The sequence below is a fragment of the Eurosta solidaginis genome, chromosome 1 (genome assembly GCF_040869045.1).
Source record: "Eurosta solidaginis isolate ZX-2024a chromosome 1, ASM4086904v1, whole genome shotgun sequence".
NCBI classification, from domain to species: Eukaryota; Metazoa; Arthropoda; class Insecta; order Diptera; family Tephritidae; genus Eurosta; species Eurosta solidaginis.
In genome coordinates, this window is record NC_090319.1 from 368,641,498 (window position 1) to 368,662,445 (window position 20,948).

Genomic DNA, 20,948 nt, shown 5'->3' on the forward strand with positions numbered 1-20,948 from the left:
TGCACTGGATCTCAATCCTGGCCAAATGGAGCTGACTATTTGATATAAGATCTCTACTTTCAAGACTCCCAACATTGCGGAAATACAGCTGGCACTAGAAAGTGTTAAATATTTAGGAGTTATTTTGGGGCGGGCAGAAAACTGGCTTGAAGATTAGAGCTAAGACGACTTCGCTTACACAGTACAATTTCAGAGTTTCTAACGGCAGAAGCTGGGAAACTGTCACCAAATGTATTAAAAAAGCTTAATGATAGACTTTCTAAACCGCTTCACTGGTGCTGTTCTGGGAGAATAAAGCCTTGAGATCAACTGTGGTGCAATGAAAGGTGAACTGGGAGTGTTTGGACCGCGCTTGGGATTGCAGCGCACTTGATTAAGATCAAAGGTATATGGGTACCGGGACATAGCAGCGTCACGGGAAATTGTCTATTTTAAACTGAGCCAAATATTGATGGCAGTAAATTCACACGTGATCTGCCGCTGTGTAGATGTGCTTTGAGCTAATTGAAGCCAAAGAAGGCTTTGGACAAGGTGACTTCATATTGGCTTATTAACGACGAGTTACAGATGTGCTATCGATTTGCAGTTTTAACGGCATCTGATCAAAAATTCGAAACACTCCGATAAGAAATCCGTAATATTTGGACATTACGTTAGTAATTTTCCTTAGCAAATCGATGAAACCACAATACAAAATGGATAACTTTTTGATAAAATATCGGTATAATTTCGATTAATATTCAAGTACTTTTCTATAATAAATTGATAAAAGAATTCGAAAAAATTGATAGTTTTTCGATAACTTTCTGATAAAACTGACAAACTATCGATACATAATGAATAACTTTTCGATAGTCAATCGATAAACTGATTGCAAAAAATCTAGAAATTTTCTATGACAAACCGATAAAAAATCGATAAGTCATCGATAGCTTTTGTCAGCGAAAGCAAGTTTATAACACTTTAATTGCAAATCGATAAGTCGTTTATACCTTGCCCATATTATACCGATATCAAACCGCTATCGATTTGTTTTTCTGTCTTCATTAATTTCCATGGCTTGATTTGCCATCTGATTTCGCTAATATCAAATGTAGCGCGTACATTGTAGAGGCCACACTTAAGGGCGAATTAATGGTGACTTATAAACATAAAGCCATATTCAGATAAAACAGCTGATCGAACCTACCTTATGGAAATCAATGTAATCGATTAATGGTGCCATACCATAACGCTAACTCGATTACATTTATTTCCATAAGGTAGGTTCGATCAGCTGTTTTATCTGAATATGGCTTTATGTTTATAAGTCACCATTAATTCGCTCTTTAAGCTTACATTTTATGTTTCCCGTAACATACCTTGGAAGTGGTACGCTTGCATTTACTCTTAACTTACGCTTACACTCTGGATATTCACGATGGAAAATATACCACAATTAACTATTTGACCCACTGTCTCAACTGCCAGTGTGAAGCATCTGGCACTTACTACGCAAACTCCCTTTATGTCAAAATATTGTGTCAATGTCAAATTATGCACTAGGAGAGTGCATATTTAACATAAAACCATTCAGTCACTTCGTGAGCCTGCTGCTGTTAACTTGTCTAAAAATCCGGAAGAAAACTAGTGAGGTTAACACATAATTAAGTGCATGGAGAGAGAAGAAAAGTACTGGGGAAGCATTGACCAAGAGTTACATATATCACCCACTGCATTGTGTATAATAACAAACAAAGTAACAAGAAATAAATGGTTACAAAGAAAATAAGTGAGAAAATTATTGGAAAAAGTTTTTCACAATAAAAAGTGCATATAAATACAATGTAAAAGCAAACAATGGCAAGCGCAAACAAAAATGTAGAATTTTCTATGAAAAAAAGTGCAAAGTCAAACAACGAACCGACAAACTAAGATAACGACTATGAACCGAGACCACAACTTCTGGGACACGACATAACCAAATTCCAACGCACAACTTAACAGACAGCAACATACACATGGAGAAAAACGCAATAAAACACACACACACAAACAAACTAATATAAGCATTTCAGTTCTAACAAGCCAAACCACCCCAATTGGAAGAGCGAACCCACACACACTTTATGTGCATACACTTTTATAAGTATGTATACTTGTGTGTGGGCTTAAAAGAGAAACGATAACAGGCACATATTCATAATATTTAACTATGATGGCTATTAGCCTTGATATTCTTGATGGATAGTTCGTTACTTGGTTTATTCGGTGTTCGGGAGGTGACAGTGTTTCTTGCCATGTACTTTCTACTACTAACTGCCATGTGTGTGTGTGTCATTGTGCTAAAAACGTGTTGTCAGCTGAGGTCGCGTTGATTACGAGAATGCACTTTTATGCGCTATTTTTAAGGTGCACTTTTTAAATTGCTATAAGCAATTTTTCAACACAAGAAATTTTCCGTCAGCTTGTTTAATAAAAATTATGTGAAAATTTTTGAAAAAAAAATATGTATTACAACAAATTAAAACTTTGTGCAAAAGTGAAATTTGTCATTATTAAATAACAGCAAGTTCGATCGATTTGCTTATTAATAAACAAAGCCCTGTGCAGAAAAACAAATTTTTATTATCCGGAAAAAAATGAAATAAAATGCCAATGTTACTCATACGACAGAGTGTGCAACGAATTCTTAGGTCATCTCTCACCAGCTCAGCGCCGCTCAATTAGTAAATAATGTTTGCTTAGTCTTATGAGCAATATTTTAAGGTTTTGTTGACAATTTGAGACTTGATTACGTGACACCTTTATAATTTTTCTGCATCTTTGCACACTCATACTTGGGTAGATGTAGAGCACCGAACACAAAAATAGCAGTGGCAATTTTTATTAAGAAAACCCTTTTAGGATATATGTAACTGTAACTATGAAAAACAGTCTAAAAAGATTTTCGAAAAAATTCGAGAAATCTTTCTAAAGTTTTGAACTGCTTATTTCGAAGTGAACGAGTTTTTTTTAATTTGAAGTTTTTTAGTTCAGTCAATTTGGGTCTAACAAAATTCAAGTTACATATAAGCCACTCAATACTCACATTGATTTTTGACAATTTTTTCCCAAGGGTGTTTTAGATTTTCCCCCATACAAATTGCAAGCAATTTTTGTATATGGAAGCAAAATTTAAACACCCTTGGAAAAAATTTACAAAATCAATGCGAATTTCGACATAACCAATCGATTATACGCCGATAACAAATTGATAGCATCTAGGCAACTTTCGATAAATAACCGATAACTTTTTGTTAGTAAATGTATAGCTTTTCTATAACAAATCGGTAACCTTTTGATAATTTATCGATGAATTCTCGATATATAAGCGATAACTTTTCATATAATACATCTATAGTAAATCGATAACTTTTTGAAAACCTATCGATAGTTTTTCGATTAATATTCTAACAATAATTTCGATAGTAAATCGATAAACTCTAGATAACAAGTCGATCGCACCTCGATAAATTTCGATAACTCATCGATAACCTTTGTTATAGATAGCAAGTTTATAACACTCAGATAACACATCAGCTTTACCAAGTAAAATGTTCCACTTTCAAACACTACGCTCACGCTTACACTTACCTTACGCTTACATTTTGAATGATCCATTCATTGTGGATGAAACAAGTGGGATATCTTATCCGTCAACTGCTTGACAGGGTGTTCAAAAAGGCTTCTTTTTAGCATTTTGGTAACGTTTTGATAATAAAGAATGAGACAACGATAGTCAGTTAACAAGTAAGGAAGTCTAAGTTCGGGTGAAACCGAACATTTCATACCCAGCTTTACACTTGAAATGCTGTTGTTGATTGTTTTGTGTGCTTAATAGTGTTACAAGGCTGCGTAATAATACATATACATATGGTTCTATTCTGAACAAATTTTTCTTCGACTTATGGCTCCCGAAACATAGAAAATTGCTTAGTCGTAAAAGGAGCGGTGCCACGCCCATTTTTTTAAATTTGAAGTTTTTCCTATTTATTGTTTTAAATCCACTCGGGAAATGAAATGCCATTGATATAAAACTCTTTTTTTCAAAGATATAGCTTATTTTATTCGTCCACGACCCTTTCAGGAATCTTTTATATACAAGTGGGCGTGGTCCTTAACCGATTTCGTTAATTTTCCTTCAAAGCATTCCTTACAGTAAAGGCAACCTCTGGCGAATTTTTTTGCGATAGGCTTAACGATTTTTGATTTATGATTAAAAATATTTGTAAAATTGATTTAAAAATTTTTTTTCTAATTTTTATCAAAGTCTCAATATCAAATTTCAATATTCTAGGTGTATTATTTACTAACAAATCATATTTTTTGTGTTTTCCAAAATGTTATATACATATAAAAAAAGTGAGAACGGTCGGTTATCATCCGATTCGCTCATTTTCAATACCAATCTATTCTGGGTCCAGATAAGCTAGTGTACCAAATTTGGTGAAGATATCTCAATATTTACTCAAGTTATCGTTTAACGGACAGACGGACGGACGGACATGGCTCAATCAAATTTTCTTTCGATACTGGTATTTTGATATATGGAAGTCTATATCTATCACTATTCCTTTATACCTGTACAACCAACCATTATCGAATCAAAGTTATAATACCCTGTGCATAAGTACAGCTGTGTATAAAAATCAGGTGATCGGTTCTATTTGTTATTTTGACGTCTATGCAGAAGCTATCAGACTTGTCTTATCCACAATTAAAGACATATACACATGATTTATTTTTGCAGAAGTTGCTTTTCTTTCGCTCTCTACTTTAACTCAACGCTCGTATTAATGCTATCACTTGCTTGCTTCCTGGACTTTGTACTTCTCATTCGTACCACTATATACCGAATACAAATCATATGTGCCGCTCCTCTTTATAGGAGGGCGCTGAAAGATTGTTGGCCATGAACCAGAGCAGAGGTGTGCGAGCACGAACAAAAAAATGAGCTAAGCAACAAACTGTACAAAGAGGGGAGGAAAGCATACTCAAAATTCAGCGCACCACTAAGGATTGTCCAACTTTTAGAAGCCCGTGGTCGCCTCAATCGGCCGCGAAGCGAGCGCCTGTTTATCGAAAAGTTATAGATTTTTAGCAAACATTTATCATTAAGATAAATCAAATTGTTATTAAAAGTTATTGATTTGTTAGCAGTGTTACAAATTTGTTATCGACGGTTTTTCGATTGACTCACGGTTTACTATGAAGCAAATACCGATAAAAACTTCGAACTAAAGTTGATGACGCATATGTAACCCTTCGATGAAAAATCCCATAAGCGACCAATAACAAGCCAATAACAAACCGATGACTCGACGATAACTGCGCCATCGATAATAAAGCGATAGTAAAACAGTTACTTAAAACCATTGCTTTTCTAGACGTGTAAGTAGGTATGTATGTAAACACGTCGAACTTTCTTTATTAGCTCTGTGTATGCATTCTAGTATTGTGCCCACTTTTTCAAAAGATGAGTGACATACACCGTTAGCTTACATTTAACGAGATTATCTTAATTTTCTTACTTAACTCCTAATCGTTCCCATATAAATTTCATCCCTTACGTAATCAGTAATTACCAAATATTTTGTCGATATGTTTTTTCATAGAAAACATGCCACCTCTTGAGTGTAATCTCTAATTGGAAGCACGAAACGAGAAACGTGAAAAATTGACAGATAACAATCTAGTGCCTACACTGAAAGAAAAAGACTGGTAAAATACGGGTCAATTCAACCGAAATTTGTATCCATCGCAACAAGATGTTGAATCAACTGCGCACAAATCGTTGATTCGTAATTGACCGCTTTAGTAGTCAAATGAACAAAAAAATTTGTAAATAAATGTAAGGCGCGATAACCTCCGAGGAGCTTCTCTTCCAATTTGCGTCGTGTTCCTCTTGATTTTCCCTACAAATTGGCCGGACGGGACCTACATGTTTTATGCCGACTCCGAACGGCATCTGCAAGGCAGATGAGTTTTCACCGAGAGCTTTTTATGGCAGAAGTACACTCGGAGCGCTTGCCAAACACTGCCGAGGGGCGACTCCGCTTAGAAAAATTTTGTTCTAATTGAAAAGCCTTATTACTAAAATTTTGATGTTGCTTTGTCCGGGGTGCGAACCCAGGCATACGGTGTGGCAGGCGGATCACGCTACCATCACACCACGGTGGCACTTACTAACCGAACGTCAACTGGGCTACATCAAATATGCTGGCACACATTAAACATTATACACTTTATTATTTTGTTTTATTAAACGTACTTTCACCAAATTCTATATTTTATAATTTATTTAATTTATAGTTTTGATTTGAACTTCCCTTTGCAAATAGAAATGAAAATAGTAGTCATAAAGCTGATTCCCAATTCTTTCAGTTGCAGCTCAGCTCATTCTCAATTTCTTCTCTCGCATGTAGTTGCCACACGTGATTGTTTCGAACAAAATTGTAGTATAAATGTTTGACGTAACATTTTAAAAAGAGAACTTGTAAGTTATAGAAAAGTAAAGAATCAAATCTCAGGAAGGTAATTCACCACTGGAGTAACTTTACATGTAATTCGGCAAGTTTAATTTTCGTAACACTTTAAGATGAAACGATTCCAAAACAACTCAAACTTTTATGTTGTCGGAAATATCAACATTAAAAAATGATGTTTTTTATTATCTTATTAAATTCGTTCGCGTGAGTGAAAATTCGTAAAAACTTGAACAAAATGTTACTAACTTTGGAAAAATCATGTTCGTTCAAACAAAACTTTTGCAAAAAGAGGGCGCAATTTTGCATTTCGCTTGGATGAGAAGTTGCCAATTTGTACCCGATAGATAGGTGTCCCGATATCTAATAATTTTTGCACAGTAAATTCAAAAAAGGGTTTTTTCGTTTTGTATTGATAACTGAAAAACTAGTTTTTTGTTGTTTTCCCATTTTGTGTGTTTTTTCGATTTGATGGTTTTCTAATTTTGGTATTTTTTTTTTTAATAAGTGGCGCCATCGTGATAAGTACAAAGTAGAGAGCGCAGTGAGCGTAAAATTCTCTTTGAAATTTGCGCATATATTGACAGTTGTTCGCCGTTGAAATGACCTGTAAGATCAGTTGTGTTAACAGAAAAATTAGTTAGATTGACCAGAAATCTGTCAATTTTACAGAATTTTGTTAACTTAAGAGTGGAAATTTCTCTTCTGTTGAAATGACTAAACTAGTTTGTTCGTTTGACAAAGAACTCGGTCGAATTAACCATAATTCGATCAATTTCACCGAATATCCGTTAAGTCAAGAACAACAAAACCGATTTGTTGACTTTACTAGCACCATTTCTTTCAGTGTAGGGATGGAATATATGTAAACGCCTAGATTACCTATTGAGGATTAATTGTAGATTAGTACATGCGTTAACGTGGTCTTAGTTTGTAATTTGATAAATATCCACTCCCTGAGTCTTACTCCTGATATCTGATTGCACCTATATCCTTCTTTATTGGTAAAACTATGGTTACTTTCAAGGCCAATGTTGCTGCTCAACTAGGTGAATCCTTCTACAGTTCATAATTTTCTTTCTGATTGTTCCAGTTATAGACAAAACAGCGCTCAATCTGACTTTAACTGTAGCTGAAATCTGTGATTTCGACATTACAAATTAGTTGTTAAGTTTTCACCAACACGTTTTTTTTTTTTTTGGTTAGTGCATCTTTATTACACTTAATCAAACATAGATGGCCTTGACAAAATTTAAAATATTTTATCCAGGTCACCTACTCACCTCTGACAGTAATTGGAGCATAGAGTTAGCAGATGTTAAGTATACTAGATGATACTGTTATCTGCCACAAAATGTCATTTTGTGTGGCTTAGACAAACTGTCAAGCTCTTAATCCGCCTTTACGAGTACTTGTCCTCCTTTACAATGTAACGCGCTTTATTTGAATTTTTTCGCTTTAATTGTTTTATTTATCTGCTCACATTTTCATTCTTTATAAAAATAATATACATATATACATATGTGTATAAGTAGTGGCATATAAAGTAGCACAGTTAACGTAAAAATAGACAGAAGGTATATCATATATAAAGTGTTTGCCAAACACTGCCGAGGGGCGACCCCGCTTTGAAAAATCTTCTTCCAATTGAAAAAACTTGTTTTTCCCGGGGCGTGAACCCAGGATCTTCGGTGTGGTGCCAAGTTGGTTGCTATATTAGTCCCAAAAAACAGTACTCGAAGGTTTTTGTGACGTACTGAGAATGAATTCTTTGTCGTATATGAATCTCTTTCTCAACGGAACTAACCCGTATGCAGCTTGAATACTTTGAAAGGATTACGCCGAATCTTATTAGTAATTTCATTTTGCAAGGCTGTACCACACAACGTAAAGAAAAAGTTGTAGACTGATAGAGATGGACGCAAAGCATTGACGTGCTGCCAGTTTCGGCATTACGAGCCTTTGCTGCATCATCTCCTTCGGTAAAGAACTTGAAGTCGGTCGGTTATTTTAGAGGATATCATAAATAAAGATGAAGGGTATATTGCGAATCGAGTGCTCTGGGAAACAGAGGATCCATGACCCGAGCTCAGTGATTTAGTAGGCAAATTAGATTAAAATAGAACGGTAACTACGAACTTAGCAACAACAGCTAACATGCATTGTTAGTTATAGTGCTTAAAAGTGAAAACACTGCCTATGAGTCATTGGTAAACTAAACAGTTAAGGCAAAACTGAATGAATGGGCAAAAACCAACCAACGTCCGGTGTTGAGTACTACACAGGACACTTTTTTATTTTCTATTAGCCAAGTAAGCAAAATCCGTGTGACTCACAAATTTGATGCTCTCTTTCTAGCATGATAGAAATCTCCTTCTTAGGATATACATAGATACATGATAAATAGTCCCTGCGCCTTATATACATTCTACTGAGTTAGAAATTCGGGAAGCTTCATAAGCCAAAATACCCTTGACGAACAAATAAGTTTTTTCAAGAAACTGCATTTACTTTGCCGCTCACTAGGTACTCCGTTTTTCAGCCCTCAAACGATTACAGCGGCGACAGGACGTATTATATTCAGATCCCATCTGTGCCGGCCGAATCCCAACTGTCGAGTGCCCGGTCCCTTATCCCTTTCTCTTCCTCGCACACTGGGCAACACCTGTTGAAACTGCAAGTTTCCGTGAACTTTCGTTAGAGGATATTTCTGACAATTTGTGAGTGGCCGCACCTGTTGGATGGGGCGAAGCACTGCTGCAATAACAGCAACAACGTTAGAGTGCAGTACCGCGAATAAACAGATTAATACCCTAGTTGTTATGCAGATCAGACTTTGAGTACCCGCACATTGCCGCAGCTACTATAGTGGTCCACATACGGTAATAACCCCAGCTCCGTCTACCTACTTACCTCTACCTACCGCACTCATTATCGTTCTACCTGTACCTTTGCCTCTACCTTTACCTCTAGCTATACCTGCATCTCTATCCCAATCTGTATCTTTATCTCTTGGAAGTTGGGGGAGCGCACAGCCCTCAAGTGGTCCAATGAAACCAGGCCAATGCTGTTCATGTACCCACACACCGGAGTTCCGCCGTTAGGCATTACCTTACAGGGGAAAAGGAGGTCGTATTTCTCTGCGCTCCCATCCGGCTCCCTCACATCAGTCCAACAATGCATGTCTGCACATTAGCTTAACTCAGCTTAATAGGCTCCTCTCCAAGAACTCTGTTTCTGCTATGTTATGCGGATATGTCATTTCACTTCACAATAGATCTACTGGGATTCTCCGAGATCTCTATCTCTATTTCTTATACCTATTTCCCTTTCTTTATCTCCTTACTCCATGCATAGTAATTTTCTTTTAATCTTTACGATGATAATTCTTTTGGCTTTACATGCGATTACGTAGCAATTGCAGGAACTGGGTCAAGATAAAAATAAAAAATCAACTACCAAAACGTAAAATGTGAATAAGAATGAGTATAAAAACTAGAGACTATAGAGATAATCGTTACAAATACTTACACAAATACACAAGCGCGTAAATAGCAAACAAGCAAAACTAAAAGCACAAATACATTAAAAATAAAATAAGTACCTAAGACAAATCAAGAAAATAGTAAAGTAGGGAGAGAAGACAAAAATAATCCTAAAAAAGGTATACTATAATAAAAAGGGATGTCGGCCAAAGAAATATGGACGTGTAACTGTCGCTTTAACCTCAGGAAAATACTTCAAGTCCACGCGTGTGTGTGTAAAATGTAATTCAATTACGCTTCACATATTTTACACGAAAACTCACGGCTGAAAGTCATAAGCCAGATACAGCACCTAAAGGGATCAAACAGCTAAAAAATGTTATTAAACCTTTGTGAAATTTTTCTGTTATTGTCATACCTACAGCTCATTTTTTCAATTTCTTTGTAAATAAACCGCTAGCGAGCTCGACATCCCGTACCCAGCAAACGTTCGTAGTCATAGAAGCGTCAGAAAGGAGTCCATAATTAGACGGTTTACGCCCTTCATGAGCTCATTTAGGAGTCCGAAACGGACGCATTTCCTTTCTTACAATGGTCGTCCGATATGAACGTAATTTTATGTATTATGTGAGGATGAAAATGAGTGAAATGTGAGTTAATATAACGGCGTCGCAAAAAGTTAATTTTCGACACTTATTGAACTCCAAAAGAACTATTTTATGACGATTTTCGGTGTAAGTTATGATCCTTGTGTATGTGCTTTTTGGCTCTTTACATTGGAATTAGCGCCTTTTCCAATAGTGCCTACAGATATTTGCTAGAAAATTCATTAAGATGTCCATACATATACGAAAACATGAAATACGTTTCTTTATTGGTAGAGCATACGAAGGAGCAAATTACGCTGGCACAATTAATCAGAATAAATGACTAAAAATAAATGTAAGGCGCGATAACCTCCGAAGAGATCTAAGGCCGAGATTCTCTTCCAATTTGCGTCGTTCTCCTCTTGATTTTCCCTACAAATTGGCCGGACGGGACCTACATGTTTTATGCCGACTCCCAACGGCATCTGCAAGGCAGATGAGTTTTCACTGAGAGCTTTTCATGGCAGAAATTCACGCAGAGCGCTTGCCAAACACTGCCGAGGGGCGACCCCGCTTAGAAAAATTTTCTTCTAATTGAAAAACCTTATTTCTAAAATTTTGATATTGCTTTGCCCGGGGTGCGCACCCAGGGCATACGGTGTGATAGGCGGAGCACGCTACCATCACACAACGGTGGCCGCCATCAAATGCAAAGACTTAAATTGAACGACACCAATTATAAAAACAAAGTCCATTTCAATCTAAAATTGGCAAGTGAACAAATTTTAAAACATAGGCCATTGTTTAATTTTTGTTTGAAATGTAAAAATTGTAACAAAAATATGTATGTATGTATGCATATGAACGTTTCACCCTAAGTGGCTTTGCTAAATCAGCATTCATGGAACACAGCTCATAATTTTCTTCATATTGGAGTCAAAAAAGATTCCTATATGATCATATTTCTGAGTCTCATATGTCTTACATCTTTTGGACTCAATTCGTATTCTGAAGCTATGAGCGCTCCTAGAATGTTTGTGGTTTAGAACAAAATTCTTTCGTTTTCTTTCGCAATTCGTTTTTTTTTTTTTTTTTCAATTTTCCAAGCCTTTCTTTATCAATTGCTGCATACATTAAAGGTCTATCTGATTTGGTGCAGCTGTGTATGATTGCCTTTTTTACTTCCTCTCTTCTCCGTTGGTGTTTGCTTTGCTTCTTTTTTTACCAACTACCGAAAATAGTTTTCAACGCCACCTTTTTTTCACTGAGAACAACAGCAAGCAAATGTTACTTTCTTGTGGCCTACTTAATATATAAACAGTTCAAACAGGCAATTGTATATACACACCTATACGAGTACACGTACATTTGTATGAATATGTCAATATACACATATCTGCATGTTAATACACAGAAGTAGGAGAAGAGAGTACTCGCTATCCACTTAACCCTTAGGATTTTAAATACCCTAGATTTTCGGCATAAATGAGAAGCCGGAAGGGGGTAGGGAATTTGCTAGTTAAAGTTCTGATGGAGATATTAAGAATAGTATTGAAGTACGTACAACGTCAAATTCCGCTAGATGGTGTATGGATTGAGACAACTTGGCGCAGAAATGAGGACTAGTAACTTTTAAGTATTTTAGATTTGAAGAAGAAGATATAGCAATATAGGAGAAAAAAAATTTGAAAAATTCATACGAAATTGGTAATTTTTCGGTAGATTTTAAAACGGCTTAATAGTTAAAATGAGACTGAGAATTTGAAATATGGTTCAATTTCCGTTGGCAATGTGAAGACTCAAAAACGGCGCCAGGTGGCGCAAGAATAAATATATTTAGAAAGCTATTACAAGAGAAAGAAATCTTGCAATTGGTTTAAGCAACTTCCTAGTGACCTACAGATTTGACACCTTCCACATAATCAGGAATTTAATCACAATGCGATATAGGAAATAAAAAGGGCTAGAATACCAAGCACAATTTGTATACTCAGTTGAGCACAGCTCACAGAGTATATTAAGTTTGATTGGATAACGGTTGGTTGTACATATATAAAGGAATTGAGATAGATATGGACATCCATATATCAAAATAATCAGGATCGAAAAAAAATTTGATTGAGCCATGTCCGTCCGTGCGTCCGTCCGCCCGTTAACACGATAACTTGAGTAAATTTTGAGATATCTTGATGAAATTTGGTATGTAGGTTCCTGAGCACTCATCTCAGATCGTTATTTAAAATGAACGATATCGGACTATAACTACGCCTTCTTTTTCGATATCGAAAATTTCGAAAAACCGAAAAAGTGCGATAATTCATTACAAAAGACAGATAAAGCGACGAAACTTGGTAGATGAGTTGAACTTATGACGCAGAATAGAAAATTAGTAAAACTTTGGACAACGGGCGTGGCACCGCCCACATTTAAAAGAAGGTAATTTAAAAATTTTGCAAGCTGTAATTTGGCAGTCGTTGAAGATATTATGATGAAATTTGGCAGGAACGTTACTCCTATTACTATATGTACGGTTAATAAAAATTAGGAAAATCGGAGAAGGACCACGCCCACTTTTAAAAAAAAAAATTTTTTTAAAGTAAAATGTTAACAAAAAATTTAATATCTTTACAGTATATAAGTAAATTATGTCAAAATTCAACTCCGGTAATGATATGGTGCAACAATATACAAAAATAAAAGAAAATTTCAAAATGGGTGTGGCTCCGCCCTTTTTCATTTAATTTGTCTAGGTTACTTTTAACGCCATAAGTCGAATAAAAATTAACCAATCCTTTTAAATTTGGTAGGGGCATAGATTTTATGACGATAACTGTTTTCTGTGAAAACGGGCGAAATCGGTTGATGCCACGCCCAGTTTTTATACACAGTCGTCCGTCTGTCCTTCCGCATGGCCGTTAACACGATAACTTGAGCAAAAATCGACAGATCTTTAATTAACTCAGTTCACGTGCTTACTTGAACTCACTTTATCTTGGTATGAAAAATGAACGAAATCCGACTATGACCACGCTAACTTTTTCGATATCGAAAATTACGAAAAATGAAAAAAATGCCATAATTCTATACCAAATACGAAAAAAGGGATGAAACATGGTTAGGTAATTGGATTGTTTTATTGACGCGTAATATAACTTTAGAAAAAACTTTATAAAATGGTTGTGACACCTACCAAATTAAGTAGAAGAAAATGAAAAAGTTCTGCAGGGCGAAAAAAAAACCCTTAAAACCTTGGCATGTATTACATATATAAATAAATTAGCGGTATCCAACAGATGATGTTCTGGGTCACCCTGGTCCACATTTTGGTCGCTATCTGGAAAACGCCTTAACATATACAACTACCACTACTCCCTTTTAAAACTCTCATTAATACCTTTAATTTGATACCCATATCGTACAAACTCATTGTAGAGTCAACCCTGATCCACCTTTATGGCTATATCCCTAAAAAGCGTCCACCTATAGAACCATGGCCCACTGCCTCATAAAATACTCTTTAGTGCCTTTCATTTAATACACATGTCATACAAACATATTCCAGGTTTTCCCTCGGTTCATTTTCCTACATGGTTATTTTACCTTATGTTGTCATCATAGCTCTCAACTGAGTATGTAATGTTCGGGTACAACCGAACTTAACCTTCCTTACTTGTTTTAATATCAGCTTATTATCGGCAACGAGTAATAATCATATCGTTTTGTTAACGAGTCATCAGCTTCTTATTGTATTCTTATCGGCTTGTTGTAATCGTATCACATATGTAGATATGTAATCTTTTTTAAAGTGAAGTTTTATCGATAAAAATTTGGTTTTATTTCGATAACAAATTAAACTTTTTTCAATAACACACTGATAGCAACCAAGTAACATTCTTTAACACATCGCCAACTTTTTAATGAGATATCGGTAACTATCGGAACTTTCGATAAACAGTCGACAACTTTTCGATAGTAAATCGATATATTTTCAACAACATGATATCATTTTGTTAACATGTCAATCACTTCGCGATAAATTTCACCTATAACAAACCTATGGAACACTTCGATAAGAAATTGATAACACGCCATCCAGTTGCGGCTCCGGCTTCGGTTTTTACTTCAGGTTCGACCTGAAATTTCTTTTCTTCTCCCCTCTTTTGTTTAATATTTTCGTTTCATGTCTATTCCTTTTCGTTTTCTTAACTCTTCTATTTTCCCTTTATTGCCTTTCCCTTCCCTTCCCTTCCCTTCCCTTCCCTTCCCTTCCCTTCCCTTCCTTTCCTTTTCTTTCCTTTCCTTTAGTTTCCTTTCCGAAAACGAATTAACGAAATTGGGAGTCTCTTAATCTAGTCTTAAATGGCTTCACGTTAGTTAGAAGCTTGAAATGTGAAACATAATCACCGCACCGATCGAAAACTTAGTTACGGGCAATTTAGAATGTTTACTAAAAGCGGTGCTAAGCTCGGTAAAGTAATAGGCACCCGGATACATATATGCTATCGGCGCGGAATGATTCGCTGAGTTGGCTACGAAAATATTAGTATTTCGAAACCACGAAGCCGCAACAATAATAAAAAAAATTAGAATTAAGATTAGTATGAAACAAACTAAGAAGCGAACATGATCATCGTTCGTTTGTGCGTATATGCATAAACATACATACATAGATAGTAACGTTATACAAATTCAATGCGCACAAACGAGCTACGGTTAGGTATACTTCGTAGTTTGCTTCATACTAATCTTACTTTTTATTAAATGTATATAATAAATTGCGTTCATGTGTGAAGACACCGACTCGTGGTCTACTTAGTCTACTGGGTATATTTACTGTAAAGTTAGGTCAATATTTATATACGCATTTATGCACACACATGCATAATTATGTATATGTATATATATTTGTACAAATGTATTTTCATACCAAATGAATTTCTATCTTTGCACCTGCTTACGTTTTCACATAAAAGTTTCATTGCATAATCTTAGGCGCAATGAATGCGTACACAACAAATAAAATATGCAAATTAATGCATACAAATTAGAAAATTATTTAGTGAGCTACGATTTACTTGAATATGTAAAAGTATAATAAAAATTATTAAAAAAATAAAAAAACAAAACACAAAACACAAAAGTGCTTAACCTAACAAGCATCTATATATTTAACAAAAAAAAAAAAAAACAACAACAAAATGTAAAACAGCAAATCATTTTATCTACTCAACTACCAGCTGGGTTAGTCTACCAGCGTTCCAAATAAGCAAAAAAAATCGTATTCGCCTTGTATGGATCATGGGTAAATATGCAAGTTCCTATTTGCAAAGTTATTTGTATTTTAAGAAAAAAGCGTGAGAAAAAACCGTTTTATTTTGTACAGTTTAAGGCAATGTAATCACGAAATTTTCATGTGCTGTTTAAGTGTTTTTCATGAATATTTTATTAGAAAAAATTAATAAAACGCTTAGATATAAATATAATATTTTTATTAATATAATTTACTTGTTGTTCTAACTACTATTATCGCTATCTCTATACATTTGGAACAAGCTTATGTTTTCAGCAATGAAAATTTTATAATTTTCTATACAATTTAAAATGTTTGAAAAATAACTAATATATTTCTAAAAAAACAACACATGATATGAAACTTAAAAGTTAACATCTGAGACAGGTAACTTAACACGTTGAACACTTAATAGACCATTTGTCAAAGGGGTCGTTCCGTCTCAAATCGACAAAAGTTGGGAGTCTATCATTTGCAACAATTTTACTTTCAATTTTTGACAGATGGCGCACGGGTCGCAACATTTTGAAAAATGGTCCAAACCTGGAACTTTTACGGGCTTGAAGTTTTTAACATAGCCTACAACAAAAAGGAAATTTTGCATTTCGATATTTAATTATATTTCCATAAGGCTACAGACTACGAATATCATACATAACTTTAAGCGCCAAGAGAGTGCAAAAAAAGTAGTTATAATTCCGTTAGATGACGCACGAATCAATATAATTAGAAAATTCGTACGAAGTGTTTATTAAAGTGTTATTTCTATGTGGCAGTGGAATATTTAGGTGAAAAAAGTTCCTTAAGGAGGCGCACGAGTCCAGATATTAAGAAAAGTTGTACGAAAAAAAATTTTGTGATGAAGTTTTAAGACAAAAATAGACGAGATTCAAATCCAAAAAGTTGAGCGCTCAATATCGAACTTAGTTTAACAAATTCGTTTAGTTAATCTATTGATTTTTTCGCAGTGCAAATCTCTCAATTGCGAACCATAATTCCTAGTACCTAATTGTAGTTTTCCGTTTGGTCCTCCAATATATCAGCGAAACAGGTCTCCCGAATACAAGAGCCAGTCTGGTAATACCACTCACACATTCAGTTTATATGTTTATATGAAGTCTTTATTGACCGGGCAGTTAGTTCTTACATTGCACATACATTTTTGCAGCAGCCATTGTTGACATTTCAAAAGGCTCGAACTAGTCCAGAGTTGATCCTGAAAGTAAATCCAATACTATCAGAACACCGACCTGACATTCTCTCGAAAAAGTTCAAAAATATGCGGCCAAACGGCGGAACGAATTGATACCGAAAAGCATCCCGAAATAGTCCCGAATTTATACCGAAATCACTCAAGATTTATTTTTAAAAGCGTGCTTGAATAATCATGAAAAAAAACATATCTAAACAAATCTCGATACCGAATTGATCGAAAGATAGAAGTGAGTAGTCTCGAAAAATTCTTAAACCATACCAAAGTATTTCTGAAGTGATTCCAAAATACAGTGTGTTTTCGAAATTATCCTTAAACCATTCTAAAGTATTCTGAAGTGATCCCGACACAGCAGAAAGCATTTCTGAAAGACTCTAAAATGCTTCCCATAGGTCCGAACAATCTCCACATCCGGCCTTAAATTGTCAGGTATATTCATTAGTCTCAAAATTATTCCTAAAAGCTAGCCTGAAACTGCCCCAAAATAGTTCCGTAATGATCTCGAAGAATATATATCAATGGTATTAAATTAGTCTCAAAATTCTTCCAAAAACTACCCAAAAATATTGAAAAAATTACTCGGCCAAAATAACCGAAAATATTCCCGAAATAGCATTCACATTCATTCCCGAAATCCACACTCCTGCAATGATCGATCAGTTGACAAAAGGACTTGACCAACGCCTTGTCTTGTTCTGCTCAAAACATTACAAAAAGCGCATATTTCTTTCTTTATTGCAGTGCTTCGGTTTTAAATAAAATACCAAATCAATCCGAAATACTAACAGCAAAATAATTGTTTCCTCTGGATACGGGACTATTTTTTTTTAAGTTTTGATTCATAAATCGAGGCCTCGAGCTCGTTAAATATTTAGAATTTATAAATCTTAGGCCGAAAATAATCAGAAGATAAGTTTTGATTCATAAGTAAAAAAAATCCTTTTATCATTTTTCGAAGTTGGGAGACATTGACTTTTGAAATTCGAAATTCATAACAAATTTTATTTATTTACTAGCAGGCCCAGCAGATGTTGTTCTGACCTAACTTTGGTCTAGCTGTATAACTTTTAAGGAGTTTTCAACTCTTAATCTCCCCCCCCCCCCTTGGTCTAGCTGCTTAACTTTTAAGAAGTTTTTAACACATAATCTCACCACCAAAATTCTGAACTCCTTTAATAACTCTAAAAAAATTCTTTGGCCCAATATCCAACCAACTGTTTTACGGAGAGATGATAGACTCCCACCGATACTTTTAACGAATTTGAAATGGAATAAGATAAAGATATCTTAAGCATTTTTTCATTTCAAATTAATTCAACAACTGAGTACTTTAAAGTGATATTCATTACTAATGCATTATTGAAATTGAATGTGCTTTCATTTTACTTTAAATACATTTAACCATTATTTATTTTCCATTTACTTTCATCTTCGCATTATTACATAAAGGCATCGTTCATTAGTTCAATTAAATCTAAATTTCATTCTATCAACATTTACCCCTTACATGCTCCTACCTGCCGCAAATAGCATTTGCCATCGTATAATGAAACCAATTAATTTCTATAATTTTCATTTTACAACTACAACAAAGATTTTGTTCACCTGCCAACAGCCACATTGTTTTAACTCAATAAACCCACTTTGCGAGTCTTCATTTTATTTCATTATTCCTAATAATCTTATTATATTTCGAATACTTAAATTGAACCACCACCTTTAATATCCTTGCACTGTCAATGCATGGTATTTACCCTTTGCATTTTTTTTTTTATTTATCTTGAATTTATTTTTATGTTTGTAGTTCGATTTACAGCACGTTTTTTGTATTATTTGATTAACAAGCGGAGTTTCTTACTTACTACAGCATGCATATTAACAGCAAAATCTATAAACAGCAAAAACTCCCAAATTTTTTTACAACATAACTTCCCACTTAGTAAGTATCTATTTAAGTACGCCCACATTATTACAAGTTCAAGTTTTTCATAGAAAGTTTGCCAGTGTAAAAATGTTGAAAAACATATCCCTATGAAATTATTTTTGTGAAGGTGCAACTTACACCCACATGCGTACATATTAAAGGTTGGTATATGAGAACTTTTATGTATGCATGCGGGCGGCACAAATAAATGCATGCACATTAGGGAGGGTCACAAAAAGTCGAAGCTTGTGCAGAGAAACCTCTTCTAGAATACACTTTTTGTTACATCCTTTGCATTAGTTTCGTTTCACATACGAGTTTCAGTACAAAATTGTGGAATCTTTTCAATCGGTTTTTGAATAACTTCCCGTGGAGCTACAGCCTTGAGACGTGAAATTATTCAGAACCCGATGACAATTTAACATGAGGGAAGAAAATTTCGGTAGGTGGCGCAGGAATTGTGATATTTTAAAATATTTTCCGAATTAGGAAATTTTGCGAGCAAGTTTTAAGTAAGTTCAGGAAGTTAGTTAAAGAAATTTTGAACACAGCTTAGAGCCCTATTATAATTCAATTTTAGGATAAAATAATTTACTGGGTTGAACAGGGATCGATATATTTAAAAAATTTATAAGGAGAATGTGGATTCTTGTAATAGATTTTTAAGTACTTTTCCATTGCAATGCAACAAATTTAGAAAAAAATTCCGTCAGATGACCCATGTATCGAGATAACAAAAAAATTCGTGAAAAATTGAGATCAGTTTTAAGGCGATTTTGCGATAACCTAGGAACTTGAAACTTTGAGCATTGATTAAAGCCGTTTTTTTTTTTTTAATTTAGAATAAGAAAAAACTATTCTATATGGAGACATCCATTTAGAGCATTTCGAATCTTGCGATCGCCTTTGGAGTAATTCTCATTGAGTTAGAAGCTTATAGTATAAGATATACTGAGTATAAGGTATACTGAGCTATGAATACGGTCACCTTGACATTAAATTGTTCGGTATATTTAGGAAAAATCGTACTGATCGCATTTGAGCTACAATCTCAATACCTCATCCGTAGTTGAAAACTCAAGAAATTTCGTACCACACTGTGGCATCTTTCGATAAAGTTTTAAGAAACTTCCCTTTGAGATACAAACTTGAAAACGTACGCATTGTTCAGAGGAGCAAGTCAGTATTCAGAATTCATTTTTAAGGAACTTGCCGGTGAGCTAGATACCTGAAATTTAAAACGTGGTTGAGAGTTCAATGACAGTTTAGCGCATTTGATAAAAAGTTTCACACGGATCTAGATATTTTTAAAAATCATACGGAAACGCTGGAGTTCTACTATCAATTTTTGAGAGACTTTCCATTGTGATACAAACTTAATATTGATAACATTTGATTACTTTACATTAATAAGGGACGTTTTGTAAAACATCACTATGCTGTTAGTAAATAAAAACAACAACAGTAAGCCATTTACACACATACATAGAAAGCGACGAAGAATATTTCACACATATAACCAGCAAAGGTAGTCATCAGATAAGAGCGAAGAAGAAACAATCACACATCACGTTATCGTCAGCTAAGAGCAAAAGATGCTACTTACGCATACACACGCATATAGCTAGAAGAAAAACATAAACCACAGATAAACATGTATATAGCTAAATAACTAAGTATGAGATCCAACGGTTCTAGAAGGCATGTTCAAGAAAAGTTCAGACCTTAGGACAAATAAGCGAACGAAGCTAGCTGAGAGTATAAAAGCAGCGTGGTGCAAGCGATAATCAATCAGTTTGATTTAAGCTCGCTTTAGTGAAGTACGCGATGATTGTAATCAAGGAATTTCTTAAAATTCGTTACAATATTTTAACTTAGAGTGTTTTCAACCTATCTGTCGTGGTAAAGTTATATTTCATCCAGCAGTCGATATCTTTTTTTAT

At 34.8% G+C, this 20,948-nt stretch overlaps 1 protein-coding gene across 2 annotated transcripts in view; it reads left to right on the forward strand.

Moving 5' to 3' along the window:
• The first annotated feature begins 1,579 nt into the window (after positions 1–1,579).
• Positions 1,580–20,948, forward strand: part of LOC137238212 (microtubule-associated protein futsch) — a 65,588-nt gene continuing 46,219 nt past the window's right edge. For both annotated transcript variants that reach the window (XM_067762951.1, XM_067762950.1), the window contains exons 1-2: positions 1,580–1,629; positions 15,552–15,880. In XM_067762951.1, coding sequence (XP_067619052.1) covers positions 15,877–15,880 — 4 coding nt within the window. In that variant the 5' untranslated portion in view covers positions 1,580–1,629; positions 15,552–15,876. The remainder of the gene's footprint in view (positions 1,630–15,551; positions 15,881–20,948) is intronic.